General features: G+C 54.6%; 1 protein-coding gene across 8 annotated transcripts in view; it reads left to right on the forward strand.

Annotated features, from left to right (window-relative positions):
- Nucleotides 1-27,763, forward strand: part of BMP7 (bone morphogenetic protein 7) — a 91,861-nt gene that overhangs the window by 30,598 nt on the left and 33,500 nt on the right. For all 8 annotated transcript variants that reach the window (XM_055090958.1, XM_055090959.1, XM_055090960.1 and 5 more), the window contains exon 2: nt 1,906-2,098. In XM_055090958.1, coding sequence (XP_054946933.1) covers nt 1,906-2,098 — 193 coding nt within the window. The remainder of the gene's footprint in view (nt 1-1,905; nt 2,099-27,763) is intronic.

The raw sequence follows: 27,763 nt of genomic DNA on the forward strand, positions 1-27,763 counted from the left end.
TTGTGACAGGCAAGCAAAGGAGCTCGCCTTGCTGAGCTGTCAGCACTGCCACTGAGATGTGTGGTTAAGGCCTCGGGTGGGGTGGGACCTGGGTTTGAGTCCCAGCTCCCCGACCCGCGGGAGGCCACGCCTCGCCTCTTGGGTCTCAGGCGCACCCCTGCCCCTACCACCGCGGCACTGTGCTCACCTCCTAGGGTGACGTGAGGGCTAGAAGGGTGACCAAGACTGGCCCGGGGCGTCTCCCTGGTGACAGAGGCCCCCTTACCCTGGGGTCCCCTCCCGAGGCTCACTTGATTCCCAGTGGGTGGCACTTCGTAGAGGCTGCCACAGTAGACCCTGCATCCTCATCTTCTCCATAAATCAAAGTGGAAGTGCCCTGGGCCAGTCATATTGTTAAGGTTTAAAACAGATGTTTGGTTTTTAAAGGGCCTTTGGGCTGCCAGTGCCGTGAACCTCCTTCCTCAAAGGCATTCACGCATTCCTGTCCTGCTCGTAGCTGTGGCAGCCCTAACCCCCCCGGCCTGAGGGCTTTCAAGCTCAGAAAGCCGAAGAAGCTCGAGAAGCTCTCGCTGGTCATGTTCCTCCTCCCTTCTGGCCAAGCTGGCTGCACTCTCCCTCCCTGTCTCTCCGGTTCCCCACCCCCGAGGCAGGAAGTGGAGACTGGGCTGCGTCTCCCAGGAAATGAAGGGCATGTGCACATGCTGCAGGCCCACCTGGGCTTGGCCATCCTGCATCTTTGCAACGCCGATGGTGCTCAGCTTCTTTGCTGCTGCTAGTCCAAAGGATGCGTGATCCTTGGGAACCAGGGGCCCACTCCCAGAAGCGTTGTTCTTGGACTTATATCCACCTTGGTGTTCGCCGTCCATGAGGTGGACGTAATGGCTTAGTCTAGTATCACTGCCAGTATAAGGGAGAAGGGCTGGGTCCCTTTACCTTGTTTGGTCCCGAAGTCCTTTTCCAAACTCCCCACTCTCCCTGCCAAGACCCTGCCATTCGCCTCTGTTTCTGCTTTTTGTCTAAGGCTGTGCTTGTAAACCCTGGCTGCTATTAGAGACACCTGGGGTGCTTTAAAAAGTACAGGTTTCTGGGCCCCCTCCCCAAAGCTAGTGATTCATTTGGCTCTGAGAGGGGCAGGGGGTGCCGGAGCCCACTTTGTGCCAGTCTGCTCACCACTGCCCTCAGTGACTTCACTTTGGTCGCTTGAAATCTTCCCAGATGAAAATTGGCGAACACCACAGATCGGGTCCTAGAGAGCCAGTTATTAAACATTTACCCGCCCCCGCTGGGCTAGGGCATCAGCGTTTCCTCAGAGTTCCCATGGTGATTCTCACACGCAGCCAGGGCTGGGTACCACTGGCCTAAGGTAACCCACGATAGGCACAGTAAGGGTGATGTTTACACTGTAGCTCACAGCTATCCAGCCCTTCCAGTGGTTAAACTATTTATGTGAATTGGATCACTTCACTCTCACAACAACCCATGAAGGAGGATTATTATTCCCATTTTTCAGATAAGGAAACTGAGGTCTGGATAGCTTACCTGGCACATGGCCAAGCCCACCCAGCTCTAGGTAGTGGCTGAGTCTGGATTTGCGCCCAGGCCTGAGTCCCCGGAACCCAAGCCTGTCCAGGGCCTCTGGGATGACTTGGTCGGCACCCCACTCTCCCCGGCAAGTTGCTGCAGAGTTCATTGTTCTTATTGTCCAAGGTGACCGCGGGGTCTGAGCCTGTGACCTGTAGTCTCTGCTGCAGATCAGCCTGGGACGGGCAGCCATCACCAGGGGTCACCAGCTCTGGGCAAGTCTCTGTCGAGCTGAGGCAAGATGCTTGGACTCTTGAGCTGGGAGAGTGAAACCCAGTCACTAATGAGCTTTTGGTGCCGATGTGTGTTTTCTCCCCTTTCCAGTGGAACACGACAAAGAGTTCTTCCAACCACGCTACCACCACCGGGAGTTCCGGTTTGATCTTTCCAAGATCCCAGAAGGGGAAGCGGTGACTGCAGCCGAATTCCGGATCTACAAGGACCACATCCGGGAACACTTCAGTAACGAGACATTCCGGATCAGCGTTTACCAGGTGCTGCAGGAGCACTTGGGCAGGTGGGTGCTGTACCGGTGCCTGGGAGAGGTCCTGAGCTTCTTCAGCTACAGAGGAGCTGGTGGCTAGAGGATGCGACGAGCCTGGTCGCGACTGCTCCCGCCCGTGGAGCACCAGCCTCGTGCCAGGCCCTGTAGGGAGTATCTTTTTTTAGAGATGGTGTATGGTGTATGTCTCCACCTCTTAAAACTATCACCGTCAGCAGAGCAAGTTAGGAATAGGGGACAGCCAGGTGAGCCTGGGATTGGGTGGCCCCCGTGGGTAATCATGGGTAGTCTGGGTCAGCCCGTGTCTAGGGGGACGAGGGAGAGGAAGAAGCGTTTTTGACGGTCTGCCTCTCTCCCATTCATCACTGAAACCCAGCATGTGATGTCAGGCCACCGACGAAAGTGGCCATTTGTAATGAAATGCTAGGGGATAAAAATCCCCAAATCAGAAATAAACAGGCAGAGAACTCGCAGCCTTCCAGGAGTCTTGAGGTCAGGGACCAAAAGCTTGTGTTGAAGGACTTTAATTTCTTGAGACCCTTCCGTTTCGTTTCAAAGTCCTCTGAGAGGTGAGAAGGCCGAGAGAGTGGGCTGGAACTTCTGACAGGGACATCCTGCAGTCCCGAGGTGGTGCTGCCTGGTGGCTGGAGTTGTGGACATTGCGGGCTGTTGGACTTCTGCTCCCACTGGCAGTGCCTGCCACTCCTCATAACGGAAGAAAGGTGGCGTGGACGCCCCCTCCTGCTGGGCTCTCCTAGCGTCTTCAGCGGGAAAGGGGACCTCGTAGCACATTTGGGGACGTAGCGACTCTCCGCGCCTGGCTTGGCGAGCACTGTCATTTGGAAGGTCCTCTTAAATGCTAAGAAAACCAAGCGTTTCTTGAGTGTTTCCAGTGTTTTGCCTTCGTTAACTGCCTGTGCCCCCAGTTTCTTGCGTTGTCTCAAATCAGCAAATAGGTGTGCGTTTAAGTCTTTTCACAAATGGTATCTCGTCGTAGAGTCTCTCCTGCACCTGCTTCCGTCACTAAACCTTGACCATCCTTCCATGTCCCTTCCCGGGGGGCATCCTTGTTCTTTTCATCACCACACGTCTCCAGTCGTGTGGGTTGTGCTCTAAGGTATTTAGCCAGTTTCCTGCGTGCGCAAGGTGGCTTCTCAATTTTTCCGAATTATAGAGGGTGTGGGTGGGGCGTATAACACGTGTGCTTGTCTATCAGTCGGGTATAGTTCTAGAAATAGAATTGTGGGGTCCGGGGGCGCATACATTGGTGACTGATAGATTTTGCTGAACTGCTCCCTTTGGAGGTTGTATCAATTTATGCTTCTGCCAGCCACGCAGAGGGGGCCTGTGGCCCCATGTGCCCCCCAGCATGGGCTCTTATTGGACGGTTTTGATCTTCGTCTGTCTGATGGGTGACACATGGCACCTCAGTGTGGGTTAAATTTGGATGGCAGACCCTCCCTGAGGGGATGGTACCTTTCTGGAATGCGGGTGTGGCTCGGAAGGGGGGACGGGCAGCAGACAGCCTTGGCAGTCACCCCCGAATCTTACTAAAGGCACTCAGGCGCCCCTCTTCACCCTGATGGGCTGGACCCTGGCCCCCAGGCCCAATTTCAACAAGAAGCGTTGAGTTCAGTCCCCCAGGGTAACATATGTTTGCTCTGTACTCTGACAGATCCCCCGGGACTCTTGAACAAGAGCACATGTTTGACTTTTTTCTCGTGAAGGCTGACTAACTGGGGGCGAGGCAGGTACCCAGAGGCTATTTGTCAGTAGCACTCGATCGGTCCACTTGTGCAAAAGCCAAGCCCTGCTCACACCCCAGGGCCTCCTGGCAGGCTCCCCAAACCTGCCTCAGAAACCTCCATCCAGAGGTTTAACCTCAGGAATGTAGCTGCCCCGATGGGCTTTGGCTGAGCAGGACAGGAAGGGTTGGCTGGCGTCACCTGTGCAGCTCTTCCCCCAATTTCTCCACGCAGGAAGGCATTCGCCCTCCCTGGCCGGTGGGCTCTGGGGTCAGCTGGGATGCTGCTGATGTGGGCCCCTCCCTCACGTGCGTGGGAGCTTGCTCCGTGACTGGAGCGTCCTCAGGCCCCGCCCTTGACGCGAGGGGCGCCCCACCCCTCGACCCCACGCCTGCCGTGCGCGCCCGCTCCACGCCACGCGCTGGGAAGAGCAGCGGAGACCCAGCAACGGGCGAGACGGGCGTGGCGTGCACGTACCTCCCTCGCGGTGCGGGCGGGCTGCGCAGAGGCCACTGCATTTGGAGAGACCCGTGGGAGCCCAGCCGTTTGCTTATTCAACCACTGCTGCTAAACAGCTGGGATAAACCAGCCCGGCTCACGGGGGCAGGGACCTCGTCTCACCTCTGTGTGAGGGGTGTACCGGTTTCCTGCCCTCACGAAGCACCACACACCGGGTGGCTTGAAACAATAGAGATGTGCTCTCTCACAGTGCTGGGGCCTGGAGGCCTGAAATCAGGGTGTCAGCAGGGCTGTGCTCCTTCTGAAATTTGCAGGGGAAGATCCTTCCTGCCTCTTCCAGCTTCTGGTGCTGGCCGTCGACCGCGTTCCTGGCCCTCAGCTGCGCCGCACCCATCTCCACCTCCGTTGTGACACGGCTCTGGCATCCTCTCTGTGTGCCTCTCTCCTCTTCTGATAAGGAGACCAGTCATCCTGGCTTAGGGGCCGCCCTGCCCCAGCATGACTTTTCATTACGTAACTAATTATAGTCATAAAGACCCTAATTCCAAATAAGGTCACATTCAGAGACACCAGTGGTGGGACTTGAGCGCATCTTTTTAGGAGACACAATTCCAACCATAACAGGGGGTGAGGACGGGCAGTCAACAAATAAGCAAGTAAATAGGCCCCCCCCAGCCAGGTAAGGTGACGGTGGTCCTTGAAGGCCTGTTGAGCTGGGGATATTTGAAGGGCTAGAAGCATCTGGAATGGGGTGCGGGGAGAGTATCTCAGGGGAACCGCAAGGGCCACCGTCCTAAGGTGGAGACAAGCATGTTTGTTAGGAGGACAGAGCGGAGGTGATGATGCTGGGGTGGGTGTGAGCCACTGGGCCCTCACTTGGAAGAAACCCAAGCCTTTGGCTTCCCTAGCGCCTGCCGGCAGCGCCTCATCCTCCTGCCTATGTCAACCTGCTTGCTGACTTCGTGGGCACCGGCCCCGTAACAGTTTGAAGTGGCTGCCTCCTCGGCCCTGCCTTAGCGCCATGGGGTGGATCCAGACGCCCTGGGAGGGGAGAAGGCCTGAGTCACTGCGGTTGGAAGAGGGACAGGCGGGACAGGACAGCTGTCAGTGGCTCTGTGGCCGGCATGGCAGGTTGCCCTGAAGAGCAGCTTGGCCCCTGGCCATCTCTGGGGACGCTCAGGCCAGCGTTGGGAATCCCTGCCTCAGGGGGCTTTGGGCTTTGCTGGGAGACCGAGTCCCCCGTCAGCAAATGTTTGAGTACCTGCTGTTCTGGGCGATGGTGGACGTGACCAGACCCCAGTCCGAGCCCTCGAGGAGGTCACATTCAAACAGAGGAGGAGACGCGGGAGGACATGGCAGGTGCAAAGTATAAAGCAGAGCAGAGAGCGGACCAAGAAGCAGCAGGAGGGCAGGAAGGGGCTGCTTGCTTTAGATTTCTAAACTTCCTATCTATACTTTTTTTAAAAAAATTATTTATTTATTTATTTTTGGCGGCATTGGGTCTTCGTTGCTGCGCGCGGGCTTTCTCTAGTTGCGGCCAGCGGGGGCTGCTCTTCGTCGCGGTGCGCGGGCTTCTCGTTGTGGCGGCTTCTCTTGCGGAGCACAGGCTCTAGGCCCGTGGGCTTCAGTAGTTGTGTCTCGAGGGCTCTAGAGCGCAGGCTCGGCAGTTGTGGCGCACGGGCTTCGTTGCCCCGCGGCATGTGGGATCTTCCCTGACCAGGGCCCAAACCCGTGTCCCCTGCCTTGGCAGGCGGATTCTCAACCACTGCGCCACCAGGGAAGTCCGCTATCTATACTTGAAAGAAGGAAACAAGGCCCTCATTCTCCAAGAGTTAAAAGGTTAACATTTTTTCCAAAAAATTACCGATTTTTTTTTCTGGGTAGGTTCTGTTTTTGAGTCCAGAAGCAAAATGATCCTATTATGTTATTCCCTAGGTGGGATAACCCAGCTTTCGAGATTGTAGATTCGCATCCCGACATTACGTACCAGTGTGACCTTGGGAAGTAGTAACCCCTCAGAGCCTCAGTTTCCTCCTCTGTACAATGGGGATAATAACTGAATCTATCTCCCAGGGCTGTGGTGAGGATAAAGGGAATTAACATACTTACTTAGAACATAGTAAGCGCTCAGTAAAGGTTTACCAGCTATTAGAATCATCACCATCACTGCCACCATCACCACCACCATCCCTGGGAATGCAGAGACCTGCTTAGGAAAATGAAGGGCTCCAGGTCTGGGTGGTGGCACTGCCTTTGCCCTCTATGCTAAATCCCTTAATTTCGCAGTTTCTGATGGGGATGGAGGCCTAAGCTTGCTTGGAGGTGGAGTGCTTGTTTGCATTTCCACAGCCTGGGCCACGCATCCTCTTCAAGCAGAAGGCCTTTGGCTCATCTGACCCCGAGAGGAGTCCGGATCCCGCCCCCGCCGCCCTGCTGTGTGGCCCCCTGCTCCCTCCGCTAAGGGAGCCGTGGCCTCCCTGACACCGACCTCCCAGCTGCGCAGAGCTCGGAGCTGGGACATCTGGCGAGCCTCTGCCTGAGCTCCAGGAAAGCCCTGGGCGTGCCGGGGCTTAGCTGGCTTTGGGTCGGCCTCAGCATCACTCCCCCTGTGGCAGCCACTTTCCACAGGCTCCTCTTGATCTCTTGGAATCCAGATTAAATTCCGATAATGAGCCGAGCTGGAGGCCTTCCACGGCCTTTGGGCTCCACTTGCAGCTGGAGAGGCCGCCCTTGGCCGGCTGTTGGGTGAGCGGGGGCCGAGAGGCAGGTCTGGGGATGGTGGCCTTGGCTCCAGTGGCCTTGCTGGGGAGGGTGGGGGGCGGCGAAGGGCTTGGAGTCTTGCCTTCCTTTTCGGAACCCTGGGTCAGGGGCTGGCCAGTCGAGGCTCGGCTTCCAGGAGCTGGTCCCACTCTGTCCCCCTTGGCTCTAAGTCTGGTTCCAGCTCAAGATGAGGCTGTTCGAGGTGGGCGTCCTGCAAGCTAACGGGCTTCATCCGTGGAACTCAGGCTGGGCATTTTCCAGCCGCACCCCGCCCCGGCCCTCTCCTCGCAGGTCCACGCTTTCTCCCCGCAGTGCCGCTCCACAGGTAGGGGGTCCAGCTGGTCAGTGAGACACCCTGGGGCCCGTGGGCCAGCAGAACCCGCTTGCAGGGAGTCAGTCACTGCCAGGGTCGAGATGAAGTTGACAGCTGGATAAAAACTGTCCCTCGGTCTGTCTCAGGGACCTTGGCTGCCAGGAGGGTGACCTCAGAGTGGTCTCTGGGGCCAAGATTGGATCAGCCGTAGCCTGAGTCACTCTGAGGAAGAGGGAACTGTCCCCGTGACGGGCCGGAGGGGGAGGGGGGCCGAGGGGCTGCTCACCAGTTCCCTTCACCCCAAGGCAGCCGCGGGCATTGAGGAGGGTGGAGGCCAGCGCTGTGCCCGTGCTGCCCACGTGGGGACCTTGTAACCTGCAGCCCCGCCAGCAGCCCCGCCCCAGGGCTCCCAGCTCCCCGCACAGAGGAGGTGCCACGGGTCTCCTCAGCCGGTGTCCCCACCCTCCAGGAGCTCGCACGCCTGCTGCAGCTCCTGCCTTCCCTCGAGAAGGAAGCTTCATCCAGAGCTTCGCTGACCCAAGCCCAGGGCCATCCTCGCCCTCTAAAAGCTCAGCTCAGTGACACGGCTCCTCCGGCATCAGGTGCAAACGCAGGTTCCAAGTCAGGTGGCTGGGGTGCAGCCTGAGCTTCTGTGTTTCTGACAAGCTCGCAGGGGATGCGATGCACGGAAACGGCTGAGAAGGCGCCGGGTGGACAGGGCCTCCCGCGGTGGGGACGCTGTGGTCCCCGTGCCCCACGGTGACCTCAGGGCGGCGGGTCATCGGACCCTTCCCAAGTCTTGGTCGCATCAGATAAAGGTGAAGGACTTGGTAACGAGACTGCTTTTTTTTTTTTTTTTTTTCATAAATTTATTTATTTAATTTTGGCTGCGTCGGGTCTTCGTTGCTACGCGCAGGCTCTCTCTAGCTGTGGCGAGCGGGGGCCGCTCCTTGTTGCGGTGTGCGGGGGCCGCTCCTTGTTGCGGTGTGCGGGCTTCTCATTGCGGCGGCTTCTCTAGTTGCAGAGCACGGGTTCTAGGCGCGTGAGCTCAGTAGCTGTGGCTCGTGGGCTCTAGAGCGCAGGCTCGGTAGTTGTGGCGCACGGGCTTAGTTGCTCTGCGGCATGTGGGATCTTCCCGGACCAGGGCTCGAACCCGTGTCCCTTGCATTGACAGACGGATTCCTAACCACCGGTGGGGACGCTGTTGTCCCCGTGCCCCACGGTGACCTCAGGGCGGCGGGTCATCGGACCCTTCCCAAGTCTTGGTCGCATCAGATAAAGGTGAAGGACTTGGTAACGAGACTGCTTTTTTTTTTTTTTTTTCATAAATTTATTTATTTAATTTTGGCTGCGTCGGGTCTTCGTTGCTACGCGCAGGCTCTCTCTAGCTGTGGCGAGCGGGGGCCGCTCCTTGTTGCGGTGTGCGGGGGCCGCTCCTTGTTGCGGTGTGCGGGCTTCTCATTGCGGCGGCTTCTCTAGTTGCAGAGCACGGGTTCTAGGCGCGTGAGCTCAGTAGCTGTGGCTCGTGGGCTCTAGAGCGCAGGCTCGGTAGTTGTGGCGCACGGGCTTAGTTGCTCCGCGGCATGTGGGATCTTCCCGGACCAGGGCTCGAACCCGTGTCCCTTGCATTGGCAGACGGATTCCTAACCACCGCGCCACCAGGGAAGCCCACGAGACTGCTTTTTATCTGACTTCAGTCACCGTGAGCATGTCTGGACAAAGGGACGTGGTCGCACCGCAGGGCACTTCACCTTCCTTGCGGACCTTGGAAATGATCCTGCGAAGGCTTGATATCCCCATTTTACAGGTGTAGAGACCGGCTCAGAGGGGAAGTAACTTACCTGAGATCCCACAGCTCAAATGGGGCAGAGGCAGGGCTTGGCCTCAGGTCTCTTAGACGCCAGGACCCGTGCTCCTGGCCACGGCAGCACCCTGGTGCTTCTTGCTGGTACGGATTTCCTTCCCTGGAGAAAACAGGCTCAAACAGGGCGACTGTGAGTCCCCAGCTGTGGTCCTCGCCCTTGGCTGTGCATTAGAATCACCTGGGGGGCGCTTTTCCCACTCTGGCTACATCAGGGTCTGGGGTGTGGCTGGGCCTCGGTATTTCCTGAACTCCCAGGTGATTCTCTATGTAGCCAGGTCTGAGAACAGGTGGCTGGGCTCTCTCTTCTCCCTCCCCTGTGGGCCGTCTTACGTGCCCAGGAGAGAGAAGGGGAGAGATTTCTTGTAGCCCAGGCCCCCAAGTTCCTCTTGCCTTGGTCTCTCCAAGAACACTGTCTCTCTCCCATTGGACTGAGCCCCAAGTGTGGTCCAGGCCCTGATTAACAGTCTCAGTGGCACAGGGAAGGGGCAGGCTGAGGGTGGAGGTCCTGCGGGCTCTGGTTCTGAAGGCCTCCGGAATCTCCTGGAGCCTTCCTGCTGCCACGGAAGGCCTACGTGCCCGGGTCCACGTCTCCTGGCTTTCACCTTGCATCGCTACACCTCCGCCCCAGGGCGTGAGCTCTGGTTTTGAGCTGCTTTCTCGGGCGTTTCTGGTTCAGCTCCGCAGAGGGCAAGGAGGGAGCACAGGCTTCCCAGGCTCGGCCGGCATGTCCTGGAAGGTCCAGGGAGAGCAGCTTGGTCCAGGGCACCCAGGCACTTCTGGCTGCCTTCCCTCAGGCCCCCTCCAAATCCCAGCACAGAGCGGCTTCAGCAGGACCCAGGGCCCCTTGGGATGCACTCAGGTGTCCAACGGGCTCACTCTGGAAAAAGCCTGCAGCCGGCGCCCCGCCCCGCTGAGCCGATGGCAAGCTGCTGTGTCCAGCCCGCGTCATGCCAGTCAAATTGCAGTTGGGCTGCCCTGCTCGGCAGCCCGGGACCAAATGTCCACATGTCCGTTGGTTTCCTGGCCTGCGGGCTAAGGCCATCGTGGGCCTTGTGGCTTTTTAAAATCTTGGTGCCTTTTGTTTCCTTCCGTAATTCACCCCCAAACTGGCTTCGCAGGGAAGATACGAGCGGTGGTCAGGGAGTTGGTGGTGACAAACTCTGTGCATCGAGTGCTTGCAAGCTGCACGCACGCTAAGTCCTCACGACGCCCTTGAGATGTCTGTGTTCTCCCACTCTGTGGATGTGGTCACTAGGGCACAGAGAGGTCAAATGACCCTCCCAAAGGTTCCACCCTCCCTGCAATTCAAAACCAGGCACTAAGTAAAATTTCTGGTTCTGGGGCCCCATCCCCAGAATTCTGATGTAACGGGTCCTGGTAGCGCCTTGACACTGGGTTGTTTTTTTTTTTTTTTTTTTGGAATACAACTTTAGTTAATTTATTTATTTTTGCTGTGTTGGGTCTTCGTTTCTGTGCGAGGGCTCTCTCTAGTTGTGGCAAGTGGGGGCCACTCCTCATCGCGGTGCGCGGGCCTCTCACTGTCGCGGCCTCTCTTGTTGCGGAGCACGGGCTCCAGACGCGCAGGCTCAGTAGTTGTGGCTCACGGGCCCAGTTGCTCCGCGGCATGCGGGATCCTCCCAGACCAGGGCTCGAACCCGTGTCCCCTGCATCGGCAGGCGGATTCTCAACCACTGCGCCACCAGGGAAGCCCAACACTGGGTTTTTTTAAAGTCCCCAGAGTGGACTTGATCCCTGTCCTTTCCTGCTCCTTTGAGGATCTGCGGGACCTTGGAGGAGTCACGTCATCCGTTCCGCGCGGGTGGAGACTCCTGCCCCGCGTCCCCTCCTGGGAGTGCGCGAGATGTGGAAGATGCTGGTGAGTGCCAGCGCGGGATTCCGCAAGGTGAGCGGATGGCAGCCTAGATGCCTCTTTGGGAGAGGAGGTTACAGATGTTGGCGCTGAAGAGCCTTTATGAGGAGCTTCTTCTGTGTCTGCCCTGTTCCCACCATTCCATATGGATTTAATGCTTGATGACCGTGAAGGTCAAGGAGACCGAATGTCCCGTGAGTCAGTCCCCTTGCAGACCCGCCTTGTAGGAAGGGCCGCTCCTTTACATCTCGTCCATTTGGCAGATGCCTTCGAATTCACGATGTAATATACACGCTCCCATTTGGATAACAGTTCTCTGAACTGAGAGAAGAGTTGGCTGCCTTTGCTGACGGTGACGATGACAAAGTTCAGAGCACTCAGTAGGCAGCACTCTGTCCTTCCCATCACAACCCCCTGAGGGATGTACCATCACCCACCCCATTTTACAGACAAGGAAACTGAGGCACAATAGCAGGTTAGGGTTAAGGAAAGGAAGTGTGCATCTGTCCCCAGTCACCTCTGGTTTTCCTCCTTGGCTGGTGGATACACATTTCCTCTTCCCTTCATGGCAATCCTAGGAATCGGGTAATAGGAGGGAAACGTATTTTCTGCACAAGGAAACTGAGGCTGAGAAGATGGAAGACCTGCCCCGCTTGCCCCAGTGATGCTGTGTGGACAGCTGGTAAAGACCAGGGGCTTTGGAGGCAATTGGATTTGTCTCCCACTCCACCACTTGGAAGCTGCGTCAACTTGGGTGGGTCGTGGCCCCCCATGAGCCTCATTGGGCTTTTCCGCAAAGATCTGAGTGGGAGCCGTGGTGACCGTGATGGTGGCCCAGCAGCAGGGCCGGAGACGAACTCTCCATGAGGGCAGGCGTCGGTGTGTTTTGCTCACTGTTGTATCCTTAGTACCTGGAACCTGGCATATAGTGGGTGCTCAGCAAAACACGTGTACGTGAAGGATCTGCCCTTCCAGCCATGGGCTTCCTGACTTGACAGACTGTGGCTGCGTCTTGTACAGAGGAGTTTCAGCACCAAGCACGGGGGCTGGTACGAGGCCGTGTGAAACAGGTCCCTGCTGGCCGGGGGAGCGCTGGCCCTCCTCTCACACTTCCCACACCTCCCACCTTGGGCCTGTCAGTCCCAGCAAGCCTTCCAATGTGTTCTCTCCTCCAGAGCTGAAACCCGAGAACGCCTCGTTCGCAACCTTTCCTCAGCATCTGAGCCCAATTTCCAAAAAGTGAAAATTGCCCATAATTATAATACTTTTCAATCCCAGGGAAGTTTCCCTGTGATGATTATAATTATATTATTTTGAGCTTGTGTGCCAGTGGGTACCCAAGGGTGGATTGGTTCTCATCTGCAAGTAGGGGACATGTCAGCGTGTGTGCCATGGCCCCGGATTCCCTACACTGGAATGAATTTTGGAAGAATGGGCTTCAGTATTGGGGGCTGGCTGTATAACTTGATCCCGGCGCTTTAATTCCAAAAGCACTTCATACTTGGACCTCTGCTCGTCCATAGGAGTCTATTTTTCCAAATGTATTAACATCTGTGTTTCATATCAGGGCCTGTAATTGCTTTAGCCTTTTTGGCAGGAGACAGAGAGAATTAATATTTTTCAGTTTGGTCGTGAGCAGTGGGTCATCTGTAGCTGGGAAGAAAAGTGCCTGCTCAGATGTGAGCTCAGTAAGGATGGGAAACGCAGGCTCACCGGGAAAGGGACGTTTTAAAGGAGTCAACCGTGGTTAAGGAAGCCCTGGGTTATTTCAAGTTCAGGCTGGAGGTCAGCATCTGGGTAAATGCTCAAGGTTCTTCCAGACACTGGTCCTTCCTTTGTCTTCCTATTGCCAGCCCCCAGCAGCACCATTTTCTTCTTTTCTCCACAATGTCCCAAGGCTTTGCCTTTTGTCACTCCAAAAATGGAGGAAGGAAAGCTGACACCTGGCCTGCAGTCCAGCGAGCATGCCACCACACCCCATCAGGGACCCAGGGCAGGCATCGCTAATGGATCACAGAGCTCCTTCCTGCCTACCCGGGCCTTGGCCTGAATCCTCAGTACAGCTCCGCTAGATGAGGCAGCTGCTGCTGGTTGAGTGAAGCTGCCATCCCGTGAAGCCTGCTGGCCACCGGTCTCAGGTCAGGCTTCCCTGAAGTCAGACCCTGAGATGAAGGCTGTGTGAAAGTGCACGATTAGAAAACGTTTCCAGAAAAAGCAGGTGCATGGGGAAGTGGGCCTGGAAAGACAGGCATCCAGGCAAGGGGGTGGTGCCGGGCAGAGTCCCACGGAAGGTGACTTTGGCTCCCTCGTCCTGTAGGGACTTCTGGAGGTGAGTCGTACCCCTCCCCCAACTCACGGGTCAAGGAGCTGAAGTGCTTCTACCTCCTCATCCGCCAGTGCTGTTTGAGGCAGGTTTCTCAACCTGGCATCACGGACATTTGGGGCTGCCCTGTGCACTACAGGGTGTTTAGCGTCCTCCCGGGCCTCCGCTCGTGAGATGGCACTGCCGGGGTGCGACAACCCAAAATGTCTCCAGGCGTTGTCACATGTCCCCTGCGGGACCCCTGGGTCGGGGGAGGGGCACTTCCACCCTGGATGTTCACAGGTGAAGGGCTGCTGGCGCCTGGGAGGGAAAGCCCCCGGGAGCCCAGGCAGAAGCATCTGAGATGCTGCGCTTGTGGATAAGCCGGAGGGGGTGCTGCTGGCCCTGACCCGGGCTTGAGTGGGGAGTCCCTCCCCACCCTGTCCCCTTCCTGCCTCCCATTCATCTTGCTCACCGCTATCCTCCCCCTAAAGCCCCACTAAGCTCCAGCCACGTACCTGCTCACACGCGTCCATCGGCCCCATGGTCTGGGATGGGAGGGCCCAAGCTGAGCTGTTGTCAGGACCCCTGGGACCACGTTTAAAGAGAAAAATACAGATTCATGTGTTTAACCCCAGCCAATCTGGTGTAGGGACCAGAAGTCTTTGTTAGTATTCTTTTTTAAAATCTTTTTTGAAAAGGTTTTTTTTAGAGCAGTTTCAGGTTCACGGCAAAATTGAAGGGAAGGTACAGAGACTTCCCCTATAGCCCCCATCCCCACACGTGCACAGCCGCGCCATTATCCACATCCCACACGAGATGGTACATTTGTTACAACTGAGGAACCTCCATCGACACATCATTATCACCCAGGGTCCCTAGTTTACGTCAGGATTGACCCTTGGTGTACATTTTATGGCTTTGGACAAATGTGTATGACATGTATCCATCATCGCAGTATCTTTATGTAGAGTATTTTCAATGCCCTAAAAATCCTCTGTGCTCTGCCTGTTCATCCTTCCCCTCCCCTCAACTCCTGGCAACCACTGATCTTCTTACCGTCTCCATAAATTTGCTTTTTGCAGAATGTCATACAGTTAGAATCATACAGTATGTAATTATTATTATTAATTGTTAAAAAAGAAGCTCCCAGGACTGGTCACATACTTTCTGAGACCCAGTGCAAAACGGAAACGTGGGACTACTTGTTAAAAATGCATTAAAGGGGACTTCCCTGGTGGTCCAGTGGTTAAGACTCTGCGCTTCCACTGCAGGGGCCACCGGGTTCGATCCCTGGTCAGGGTAAGATCCCACATGCCATGCAGCGCGGCCAAAAAAAAAAAAGCATTAAGGATTTCAAGGCAGTGACTGCAGAGCATTCAACCAAGCACGGAGCCCTCGTATGTGTGGGACCTTGGGTGACTGCCCAGGTCACATGACCATGAGGCTGGCCCTGCAAGTGACCTGGGTATAGATATCCGTTGCTGTCTATACGGGCCACCGGGTTCGATCCCTGGTCAGGGTAAGATCCCACATGCCATGCAGCGCGGCCAAAAAAAAAAAAGCATTAAGGATTTCAAGGCAGTGACTGCAGAGCATTCAACCAAGCACGGAGCCCTCGTATGTGTGGGACCTTGGGTGACTGCCCAGGTCACATGACCATGAGGCTGGCCCTGCAAGTGACCTGGGTATAGATATCCGTTGCTGTCTATACACATATGAATGCTTCTCATCTGTACCTTGAAAGTCCAGTGCTTTAGTCCAGGGGTGCATACCTTCCACAGTCCAGCTCCAGCCTCACCTCCAGCTGCCACCTGTATACACACACACACACAGAGACACACAGATACACATACAGACGTATACACACACAGAGACACACAGGCACGCAACACACACAGAGACACATACAGACGTATACACACAGAGATACAGGCATGCACCATACATAGATACACATACAGACGTATACACACACAGAGACACACAGGCACACAACACACACAGAGATACACAGGCATGCAACACACACAGATACACATATAGAGACATATACACACAGAGAGACACAGGCACACAACACACACGGATACACATGCAGACGTATGCACACACAGAGACACACAGGCACACAACACACACAGATACACATATAGACGTATACACACACAGAGACACACAGGCACACGACACACAGGCACACAACACACACAGATACACACACACACACACACACACGACCTGTGGTCCAGCCAGCTTGGCTCTTGCACACCCGCCCTTTTCTCCAGAGATACCTTGTTTTCTGGCCTCTGCTTTCCCCCAGCTGGTCTCCCCTCCCTGTCTCTTCAGTCCTCTCACTCTAGTTTAATCCCTCCACCCGCCTGGAAACCAGAGTTTAGAAAAATATAATTTACTTTTTATTACTAGATCTTACTTTTTAGAATGGGTTTAGATTCACAGAAACATTGACTAGATGGCACCCAGAGCTCCCATACGTGCTGTACCCGGGCTCCCCTGTTAACCTCTTCATGAGTTTGGTGCATTTGCTATAGTTAAGGAGCCCATGTTGATGCACTATTATTATGAACTGAAGTCAATAATTGACCCAGATTTTCTTGGTTTTTACCCAGTGTCTTTCTTCTGCTCCAGGACCCCATCCAGGACATCACATGACATTTAGTCATCACGTCTCCTTGGGCACGTCTTGCCTGTGGGTTTCCTAGGCTCTGCTTGTTTCTGATGACCTCGACAGTCAACCAGCTTTTTTTTAAAAAAAAATAAATTTATTTTTGGCTGCGTTGGGTCTTCGTTGCTTCACGCGGGCTTTCTCTAGTTGCGGCGAGCGGGGGCTACTCTTCGTTGTGGTGCGCAGGCTTCTCATTGCGGTGGCTTCTCTTGTTGCAGAGCACGGGCTCTAGGCGCGCGGGCTTCAGTAGTTGTGGCTCTCGGGCTTCAGTAGTTGTGGTGCATGGGCTTAGTTGCTCCACAGCATGTGGGATCTTCCCCGACCAGGGCTCGAACCCGTGTCCCCTGCATTGGCAGGCAGATTCTTAACCACTGCACCACCAGGGAAGCCCCTCAACCAGCTTTTGACAGAGTGTTTGTACATAATCCTCTCCCACTGTTGCTTCGTCTGTCTCAACCTTACCTCTTTCAAACTCCAACTCGAATCCCGCATCCTCTGAACCTGGACGCAGGTGGTCAGGATTGCTAGGTCCTCAGCCTGGAGCGCCCTGTGGCCTCTGGGGCTTTCGACCATTGCACACCACCCCCTTCTGGTGCCTAGCACAAAGCCTGTGGTTTCGCTTCTTGAATGGAAACTAGATTATGAGAGCCTTTTAGGGGGTAGGATTTTAAATTTTTTTGGCTCTTCCTCAGAACCTAGTTAGGGACTCTTTAAAGATGACACTTGGGTCCAAAAGCAGACTTCTTATTTCCCCTTGATGTCATGAGGTTAGGGATTTGAGCTCAACCTTTGGCTCCAGGGTTGGGCCTCTAGGCAGGGGAAGTGGAGGAGTGCTGGTCTGTGAGCCAGGTTTTCGAGCCGGACTAAGAGTGAGAACGAGCAGCCTGCAAGGGAGTCGGTCATTGTCAAAGGGAAGGAAATGGGATTCTCCTCGGACAGCGCTTTCCGTCAGAGCCCTGCTTTGTCAGGCATTACACATGCAGCAGATCGGGGTGCATCCCCGTGACCCTGAATTCCTAGGAGAAGAATCTGTGAGGCCCATAGTCTTGATTCCTGGGCTGGAAGAGGGACCACCCACCGGCTTCCCCTTCAGCGCCGGATCTTCTCTCCCAGGTCCCACCCCTACCGGCAATCGTGGGAGGGGGGTTCCTGTCATTTCTCCTGCAGCCCATGTCTGGCCTCCAAGGTGGGCAACTCCTGCCGTGTTGGCCTCGCCAGCTGTGACCTGGGACAGGGCCTCCGTCCTTCCTCACTGCAATGGCTGACTGGCGCTGCATGCGAAATGCTCCGCTCCACACCGGCCTCTCCTGCCCAGGGCATTCTCTGCCCCAGGAGCGTGTGCAGCTCACTGCAGAGTCAAAGCCCCTCACCTTCCATCGCAGGTGGATATATACCCCAGCCTCCTCGCACCCAGGAAGCACCACGCTGAGCTGTGTTCACGCGGCGCCCCCGGGGCCCAGCGGGTGTGAGCTCCAGATGCCCACAGCTCCGTGTTTTGGCCTCTCTCCATCCCTGCCTCACTTCCTGCCCCACTCCAGGTGGTTCCTGGGGTCACTTCTCAGACGAACCACTTGCATTCAAGTCCTTGACTCAGGATCTGCTCCTGGGGGTCCCCAGAATATGACAGAGGACGAGAGAATGTGCACCTGGTAGGCTGTCGGGGGTTCAGCAGCGTAAGGCCCCTGTGGCACCTGGCACAGCAGGTGTGTCCTCAGCCTCGCCTCTTCCTGCCACCACGCTTTGGTTTAAGGAGCCACAGTCTCAGACACCCCCTCCTTCCTCTGCATCGAGTTTCGGATCTGGCCTTTGTTTTCGAAAACCTTAGCTGTGGTGCTCACGACACTTGCTTCTGTCTGCAGACTCCACTGCTGAGTTCATTTCCTTTCTCCCTTGTCTGCCTGGTTCACTTAACTTTTCTTGGTCTGGGTTTGGAATCTTAAAACAGCCTGTGGTTGTTCTTAAAAAAAAAGTAGGAAAGATGACACAGCACAAAAGCTGGGTTTGTGTTGGTGTGTTTATTCCTTGAGTGTGCGTGAAAGAGGCTGCATTTACCTTGTGCTATTTCGGTCCGGAGCTGGAGGCTGGAGGAAATGGGGCAACCGGGGAAAGTCTCGACAAATGAGTCTCCCATCCTCGGCGTCTCGCCCGCCCGCCTCCATGATGCCAGATGCAGGCAGCTGCCCAGCCACGTGGGATTTCCCATCTCGGACCTCCGTGGCGCTCCCCACAAGGCCTGGTTGTTCTGGGGCAACCCCGGGGGCCTTTATGTTTCACCTCCAAGCACTGACATCCCCAGCGCGGCTCACTTCTCATCGTTTGGTTTCTGTATGGATCCCACCCAGGGTGAACAGAATGCCAGGTCTCCAGGGTTCTGGAAATTCTGGGGCCCAAACCTTGGGATCTTAAGTAAGGAGGAGAAACAGTTGGGTCCCAAAGTAAATTTGAGATTGACTTTCTTCCCAGCCGCAGCCCCCTGCCTGTCTGTGTCCTCTTGGTTTCTCCTGACAGATGCAGACCAAGGAGCTGACCTTGACAGAGTGCTGAGGCCACAGAAATGGAGGAGGTGAAGCCCAGGCAGCCAGGCAGCCTCCAGCTGGGGGTTGGCTGGGGGAGGTTTGGCCACGCTGTGATTACCTAGCCAGGACCTGTGGAAGGTGGGGAGCGTGGAGGTGCCTGGGAGCGGACCAGTGTGTGTGACCAGGCAGCCTGGTGCCCGTGACCTGGGAGGGGGCTCCCGCTGGGTACAGGGTGGATGGTGGACTGAGGCCCAGGGCACTGGAGGCAAATCCATCTCTGGAAGCACCTGAGTCATTAGAAAAAACTTTCACTCTTCCTTTTTAATAACACAAACTACAGAAAGTGACATCAGAAAACCTCTTTGGCTGACAGAAACTCCAAAGATACCAGCACATTCATTCAGAGGTCTTCTGTTTGAGACCTTCTATGTACTATGTTGTTTGGTAGGTGCTGGGGCTCCGACGGAGGTGAGCAAAGTAGGACTGGTTCTGGCCGATAAGGAGCTTAAAATGTGTTGGGGAAAGAGGAAAACCCAAAGAACCATATGCACACATCTGAACTCTAGCCTGAGTGCTGGAAAGGAGAGGCTGCGAGGGTGTATAATGAGGATGTACCCATCAGGGCGTCAGTGGAAGCTTCCCTGAGGAGCTGCAGGGTGCCCAGGTACGACAGAGGCGAAAGGATAGGGAACAGTCTACCAGGCAGTGGGGACAGCATGTACCAAGGCCTGGAGTGGGCCAGAGTCTGGTACAGATGGCAGCCTAGAAGGAGGCTGGAGTGGCTGGCCCTGGGGGGCAGGTGGAAGGACAGTGGAGTGAGAGGAGGTGGCGGGGGGGTGGGGGAGGGGGGCCAGACCACCCAGAGCCTATAGGGAGGGTGACTAAATGCCCCCATGTGCCCACCTGGAATTAATGCTGCCTCCTTCCTCTCCCCAGAGTTTCCCAGTTTGGACCGGCAGTTACATCATCTCCCTTATCATGGAACACATTAGTGAATTTTGGCTTTTTTATCCTAAGACCTAATAAAGGGTTCAGGGCAGGGCAGTCAGCTGTTCAGAATCGGGGTTCCGACAGCCTAGCCGTCTGCTGGGGACAGACGGAGTGGGGGAGGAGGAGGGTGGAAGGAAGGCTCTGGCCGCTCTCCCTCCACCCCGCGAGCTTCTGTAAGCTTCCCTGAGCCTCAGTCTCCCACCTGTGCAAGGCGACAACAGCACCTGCCCGCCTCTCAGGTATCGTAGGGTTCGGTGGGCCGTCTCCATGCCAGACCTGTTCTGTGATCATTGCATCTCGAATGAGAGTCAGAACGATGTGGTTGTGAGTGAATCTGCTGCACCCCGGGGCCTTCAGCCTGGAGTCTTCAGCTCTGTGCTGGCCGCTCGACTGTACCATCCCAGCTGATGCGCCCTGAGAACAGTCCTCACTGTTACCCCCACATTACAAGCAAAAGAACCTGAAGGACAGAGGTTGGCTTGCCCTGGGTCACGCCACAGGGATTTGATTTCAGCTTTCCTAGGACCCAAAGCCTTGTGTCGTAATGCATACATCCCTGACCCCCCAAAGTGTGACCCAAGGACCACCCTGGTGACTTCATCACAAAGAGGATCCTGGGCTCCACTTAGACCTCCTGATTGTTTCCTCCTGCTGGTAGCTGCATCCCATTTTTAGGTCCAGACTTCATCCCTTTCCCCTCCTGCCCCCATGATCTGCTCTCACACACAAGTTTGAGAGCCTCTACAAGCACACTCCACGGCTGGAGGAGACATTTCTTTGCAGCAGGATTTCTCAGAACCTTTAAAGAGCGAATGTGCATTATGAAATCTCTTAAGAAGCAGTGATCACATGGTGCTTCCTGATCTTACTTGAATACAGAGCCTTTGTGATTTTCAGCCCTGTCATTTTCCCCCCTTGGACATCTCATTCATGGGAGGCAGTTGTTTTTTTTTTTAATTAATTAATCAGTTTTTTTATTTATTTATTTTTACCTGTGTTGGGTCTTTGGTGCTGCACGCGGGCTTTCTCTAGTTGTGGCGAGCGGGGGCTACTCTTCGTTGCGGCGCGCGGGCTTCTCATTGCGGTGGCTTCTCTTGTTGCGGAGCACCGGCTCTAGGCGCGCGGGCTTCTGTAGTTGTGCTGTGCGGGCTCAGTAGTTGTGGCACGCGGGCTCAGTAGTTTTGACTCGCGGGTCCTAGACTGCAGGCTCAGTAGTTGTGGCGCACGGGCTTCGTTGCTCTGCGGCATGTGGCATCTCCCCAGACTAGGGCTCGAACCCGTGTCCCCTGCATTGGCAGGAAGATTCTTAACCACTGCGCCGCCAGGGAAGCCCGGGAAGCAGTTTTTGAGAACTTGATAAACTCCAAATCCTTCCTTTTGCAGACGGACAGATTGAGACCCAGGCCATAACTGCTGCTGATTTGCTCCCTGACTCCAGTGCCACAGGCCTCTTGGACCCTGGACAGGGGTGTTCTTGACCCTTCTGTGAATGCCCAGGTGGAGGATGGGGAAGGAAAGAGAGGAGGGAGAGACAGACAGACAGACAGACAGATGGTCCTGGGGCAGGGAAGCTGTGGGCTGGTGACTCGTGCTCTGGCTGCGGGAGGAGAATATTGTGCTTCTTTGTGTATTTTTCCACCTTTCTCCCCAAATGATTTAATTTTAGTCTTCCTGGATAGGCACAACCTTAAAAAAAAAAAGTGTTTAAAAAAAGCCTTGGACCTCTCTGACTTCATCTTCCCGCCCCGGGGACACCAGGGACTGTCTGGGTGACTTGGAAGAAGGTGGGGCATTCCCTGAAGCCCCAGGTGGGGTGCCGGGACCTGGGCTGGGTCCTCCCTGACCCGGGAGCCTCAGGACAGCCACGCCCCACTTCCTGTGCCGGCTCCTTTGATCTCCTTCCCGGCTTCCCTGCAGGGCTGGTGTTTGCAGGCTGGGCTGTCTCCAGGTGCACAGCGGGCTGCTGGCTTCCCAGCCTGACTCAGCCTTAGCAGCGCCATGACTGCCTCGCCCCGTGACATCATGTTAGCCTGGGAAAGCTCTGGCTTCTCCATCACTCGCTGCCTTCTGAGGAACGTTCTCGAGGCCCAGAAGCGGTTTACAACATTCAGCGTTTTAAAATAAAATGTCCAGCCATGCAGTTTCCCAAAGAGCCACAGGGTGAGGGTCAGAGCCGAGGTGAGGGAGAGTTTGCCCAAAGCCAGTTATTTCCACTCCCTGGTTAAAACTCTTCCCAGCCTCCCAGTTCTCCCAGCATCTGAACCTTCCCGTGGCCAGGCCGCCCTGCAGCTCCATGCCACCGCACACCTCTGTGCTCACCAAGTACCTGCACCCCTTCCAGTGGCCGGCTGGTCACTAGCTGAGGATGCTATCTTAACTCCCCTGCAGCTCAGTTGTCTCATCTATGAAGTAGGGGCTGTAATTATGTCTACCTGGTTCGAAGAGGAATGATTAGGTGAGAGAATGTCACTCAAGAGCTTGGCGCACAGTGGGTGCCCAGGATGCAGAGCTGGGGTGCTGACGCCCCCTGCCACCAGCGAGGCCTCCAGGAGAGACCTTGGGTGACTCCGAATGTGGCCCTTCCAAACCCCAGCCTGCGTCTGCACCCTGTCGGTGATGGGCTGTGTCTGAGGGATCCCAGAGGGAGTCAAGCTGGGTCTCGGCCTCCGTCACACTGGCCTAGACTGAGGCCCAGGACTGGGTTCTAATTCCCATGCAGCCACCAGCGGCCTGTGCACCAGACTCTGGTCTTCCGGGCTGAAAATTAAAGCATCTGGAGTAGATTTCCAAGGTCCTTGTTGGCTCTGGGGACCCTGCACTGCTGGGCCCCACTGGCAGGTGGAAGGCGGTGTCCTTCCTACAGCGCTATAGGGTCGGGGGGAAGGAGAGTGAAACTGGGTCCTGAGACTGGACAGGGACGGTCCCAGGTGACCAGGCAATGGGCACTGGGTGACCCCCCGTTGGAATCCGTTTCCCATGGGTCCTGCTCCTGCCTGGAAAACCCCGGGGACCAGAGGAACCCCCAGGCTTCCAAGCTCAGTGCCAGGGCTGTTTCCCTGGGAGCTGAGTGTATGCAAAGCATTAACAATGTCTCGGAGGCCCTGGTCGGAGCCGGTGGCGTCTTGCATCCTGCGTGGGGCTCTTACTACTCCGGGAGAGGCTCGTGGGCGAAGGCCCTTGAGATCACAGTCTCTAAATAGTCTCTGAGGAGCCAGAGGGCAAAAAAAAAAAAAAAAAAAAAAAAAAGGACTTTCCACCTTCCCACGTTGGAGATTTAAAAATACCCACTTTTCCGTTGTGGTCGGACTTTCCACGGGAAGGTGGGCTGAGATGCTGGAAACTAGGTCAGGTGATGGCGTGGGCTTCCTCCTGCTTCCCCCATGGGTTAGATTTCGTCCGCTCTCATGGTGTCCCTGGGAGGAGGAGCCCGCAAGCCCCAGCAGCACTGTGTCCCCAGGCCGGTGGTTAAATATTAACACCACTTCTGCCACGGAGTTGGGGTCACTGGCGGTTCACGCCTCGCGGAGAGCAGGGCTTTGGGGGAGGCTGGGTTTCAGGAGGGGTGAAGTCTGCCTTCTGGGTCTCCTGCTGTTTCTTTCACCGGAAGCAGCATGAGTAGGTGGAAGACCAGGTTTGTTCCCCAGCCCGGCCGCCTGTGTCAGCCTGGAGGAACGGGCAGAACTGTCCCCAGTAACACAGGGAGACAATGTGGACCTGGTACTATCTCACTTCTTTCAGAAATAGATTGTGCTTGCTAACTTGCGACAACATTGATGTGTGTGTAGAGGCGAGAAGCAGCCTCGGGGGGATTGTTGCTGCAACTCCAGAGTATATGCATCTAGGCTTTCCACGCATAGGTGTGTTAACCTTAAAAAAAATCGTTAGCATTATGACACCGTGCTCTACATTTTGGGCTTATTCACTCTTTAAAATATAGCTTTATTGGGATATATTTCACATACCATCCATTTCAATCTTGTAAAGTGTGTTATTCATTGGTTTTTAGTATATTCAGAGCTGTGCTCTTGAAGGTTACCCTATTTAATCTTAGATGATATTCACCACCCCAAAGGAAACTCCATACGCATTCGCAGCCAGCCTCCCCTCATTTTTCCCCATCCTCAGCTATTGGCAACAACTAATCTCTTCAGTCTCCGTGGGTTTGCCTCTTCTGGACACTTCATATAAATGGAATCATACAATATGTGGTCCTTTGTGTCTGACTTCTTTTACTTAACATAATGATTTCAAAGTTCACCCATGTCGTAGCATGTGTCAGTGCTTCGTTCCTTTTTACTGCCAAATAGTATTCCATGGTTTGGGCTTACCATGTTTTGTTTATCTGTTCATCATGTGATGGATATATGAGTTGTTTCCATTTTTTTTTTGGCTCTTATGAGTAATGCTGCTATGAACGTTCATGTATAGGATTTTCATTTCTCTTGGGTAGTAAAATTATTGGGTCATATGGTAACTCTGTGTTTTACCTCTTAAAAAACTGCCGTTCTATTTTCCAAATTCACTGCACCATTTCACATTCCCACCAGCAGTGTCTGAAGGTTCCAATTCCTCCACATCCTGGCCAACACTTGCTATTGTCTGTGTTTCTGGTTTTAGCTATCCTGCTGGCTGTGAAGTACTAACTTACTGTAGTTCTGATTTGCATTTCCCTAATGGCTAATCATGTTGACCCTCTGTTCATATGTTCACTGGCCATTCATATATCTTTAAAGAAACGTCTGTTCAAATTGGCCTTGTCCATCTTTGGAATCAATGACATGCTAGCTTTACAATACAGGTTCTGACTTTGCCCTCTTCTATGTTCTTGACCAATTTGTGTAAGAAGGAATTATCTCTTTTTTAAAATATTTATTTATTTATGTATATATTTTATTTTTGGCTGTGTTGGGTCTTCGTTGCTGCACGCCGGCTTTCTCTAGTTGCGGCGAGCGAGGGCTACTCTTTGATGTGGCGCACGGGCTTCTCACTGCGGTGGCTTCTCTTGTTGTGGAGCACGGGCTCTAGGCGCACGGGCTTCAGGAGTTGTGGCACACAGACTCAGTAGTTGTGGCTCGAGGGCTCTAGAGCGCAGGCTCAGTAGTTGTGGTGCATGGGCTTAGTTGCTCCGCGGCATGTGGGATCTTCCCAGACCAGGGCTCGAACCCGTGTCCCCTGCATTGGCAGGTGGATTCTTAACTACTGCGCCACCAGGGAAGTCCAGAAGGAATTATCTCTTGATAATATGGTAAAAATACAGTATAAAACCATCTGGGTGTGGGGAAAGGCCTTTTATTTCAATTTGTTAGTGCATATTGGGTGACTCAAATTTTCTATTTCCTTTTTTTTTTTAACCAATCTTAGCATATTGCATTTTCCCAGAAATTTGCATACTACACATCCTGTTTTATGACACCTTTTTACTTAATACCGTGTTTCCCTCTTGTCAAGAAGTATGGATTTATATGATCCTTTGACACAGCTGTGTAGCGCTTGGATACACCCTCTGTTTTTACCCTTCCCGCTCAGTAGATGGTTCGTTTTCGGTTTTTCTGTTCTAAATAGTGTGACTGTTGTTTGGGTTCTATCTCTGTGATGAACAAACCACCTACAACGCAGTAGCTAAAACAACAGTCATTTAGTTGCTCAGGAATTTGGGCAGGGCTCAGCTGGGCAGTTTTTCTACTCTTGGTAGCGTCTGCTGTAGTCCCTGATGAAGCTGAGAGCTTGGCTGGGGCTGGAACACCCTGGATGGCATGTCTGCTGAGGGCTGGCTTGGCTTTTCTCTCTCTCCCCTCATAGACCCCCCTCCTCCGCAGCCTCTGCCCCTTCCCCTTCCATGTCGTCTCTCCCGCAGAAGAGTCAGAGTTGCCAGTGCAGTGGGCAGCAGAAGCAGATCTGCTAAGCCTCTTCCGTCTTCCTCCTGGACGTGGCAGGGCCTCCCTGCCACCGAGTCCACAACAAGTCAGGTGGTCAGCGCAGACGTCAGAGGTGGGAGCAGACCTCCCCGATTTATGAGAGAGCTGCACGTGGGGAGGGAGAGGAGGAATTGTTGATAGCCATATCTGCAGAAAATCTCCCGACTGCGGACATCCGGAGACACTTGTCTGATGAGTGTTGGAGTCCAAGGCAAACGTTGTTTGAATGGATACGTGGTCTGTTGTTCCATGGGTCTTGGGCAGTCATGTAATGACTGGGACCAAGATAGATAAGGTTCCCATCCCAGAATTTCCTACCGTCCAACAGGGAGTGTACACCAGCACTTACATGACTTGTAGTAACTACAGCGATGCTCCAGGAGCCTTGGGAGTTTGTCACTAGGCTGGTCTTCAGTCGGCTTCCCCAGCTGCTGAAGAAGAGGGCATTCTCCCCATTTTACAGAGGAGGAAAGTGAGGCTCTGGAATGAGCTAGCTTGCCCTACTTGCCTTCTTCTCTATTCCCTGCTACCTGGGCATCATCCCCCCTCCAGTATTTTCTCTACTCCACACAATGTTGTGACAATAACACGCATCGTGCAGCATTGAACAACCTCCTGGGTCCCTTGTCCCTTGGCCAGAGGGTGAGTTAAGGAGGTGATGGGGCTTCAGTGTCAAGTCCTCAGGTCGCACTTCCGGCGCTGTGTCCTGGTTCTGTCACTTAGAAGGTTTATCGATGTGGGCAGTGGGCTTCCCCTCTCTGAACCTCACTTCCCTCATCTATAAAATGGGAACAATAACCTGACTGTTGGAGATCAGGGAGCTGGTGCATGGAAAGTACCTAGATTCTTAGCAGTGGGAGAGGGGAAGGAGTGCATTTAGGTTCCCCGGGGCTCCCACCCTGAGCCGTTCTGCCTCTGCTGTCACCTGGGCTCGTCAGGGAGGCCAGTAAGTTCATGGTAAATAAAAACATCACAAAGGGCTTGTTGGTTCCTCCTAGTTGTAAAGAACCATCGTGTTCGAATAAGATGCTGGCGGTGGCAGCGAGACATTCCCACTTTCCCAGCCGTCAGTCTGGACGCGGCTGCTGGGTAATTGCTCCCTTGTCCTGTTCACGCGGCCAACCTGGGGCTGGGCTTTCTGTCCCAAAGCAGAGTCTGTGTTAGCATCTCGCTCCTCCCGCCGCGACAGGGCTTTCCTGTCCCGATGCCTTCCACGAAGGTTCGGCTCTTCCCAGCAAGCCCGGAACGAACTGCGAACTAGGGCTCAGGAGGGGGAGTCCGCGCACGCACGCATGTTCATTCACGATGAGTCAACGCTCGCCCGTAACATCTGGCCCTCGGTGTTCCGGCTGTAACAAGAGAACGTTGAGTACCGTTTGGCAAGGCGTTCACTGTTCAAAGGCCCAATTCCATTCCCTAAGTTGCTATTCATTGTTTTACTGTGCATCAGGGCCTATCCAGATATCTGGTCACATTTTCCGGCAAATAATTTTCCAGCGGAGTTGCCACCCAGGTCTGTGACTTCTGTGCTGTGGTGTAGAGGCTTCCTACCGGGCCCCTGGGAGCCCGAGCGAGGGAGGGAATTGTTTTCTTTTGGAGTGGTGCTTCTTCCCTCATCTGTTAATTATCGAGAGCAGCGAACTGGTTCGTTGACAGTCTTGGTAATCTCCATAGCCAGGAAAGCCATCAAGGCAGATTGGAGATGAAGGCAGTGGAAGTTCTTGTTTGGAAGTTTAAAATCTGTGTGGACGTCCCCCCAAGTCAGTTCTGAAACTGCCTCTGAAAAGGCACTGGGAAGAAGAAGAAGTAAACGGATCATGAAAGATTGTCTCGTTATTTTAATTCAGTTTGGCCATGAAAGTCAAACAGCGTCCTCAAAATATTCTGTGGCTCTAAAAAGACGTCCTTGCCCCTCTGATCTCTCTGTATTACAGAGGCAGCAAGTGTCCTACAGTCTCAAGGGACTGCGGTTTGGCTGGTCAAGAGACAATGCACTGTCTTGTAGCGTGGCTCCATCCTGCTGGCCGTAAGGTCAGAAGTCGTATCTCGTTCACATGCGTGGCATGATGTAATTCAGCATTTTCTGAATTGGGTTCCGGCGATTACGGAGTATCACTTAAAAAGTGGGATTTGGGGGGCTTCCCTGGTGGCGCAGTGGTTAGGAGTCCGCCTGCCAACGCAGGGAACACGGGTTCGAGCCCTGGTCCGGGAAAATCCCACGTGCCGCGTAGCGGCTAGGCCCTGTGCGCCACATCTACTG

This window comes from Physeter macrocephalus, chromosome 14 (assembly GCF_002837175.3).
Source record: "Physeter macrocephalus isolate SW-GA chromosome 14, ASM283717v5, whole genome shotgun sequence".
Lineage (NCBI taxonomy): Eukaryota > Metazoa > Chordata > Mammalia > Artiodactyla > Physeteridae > Physeter > Physeter macrocephalus.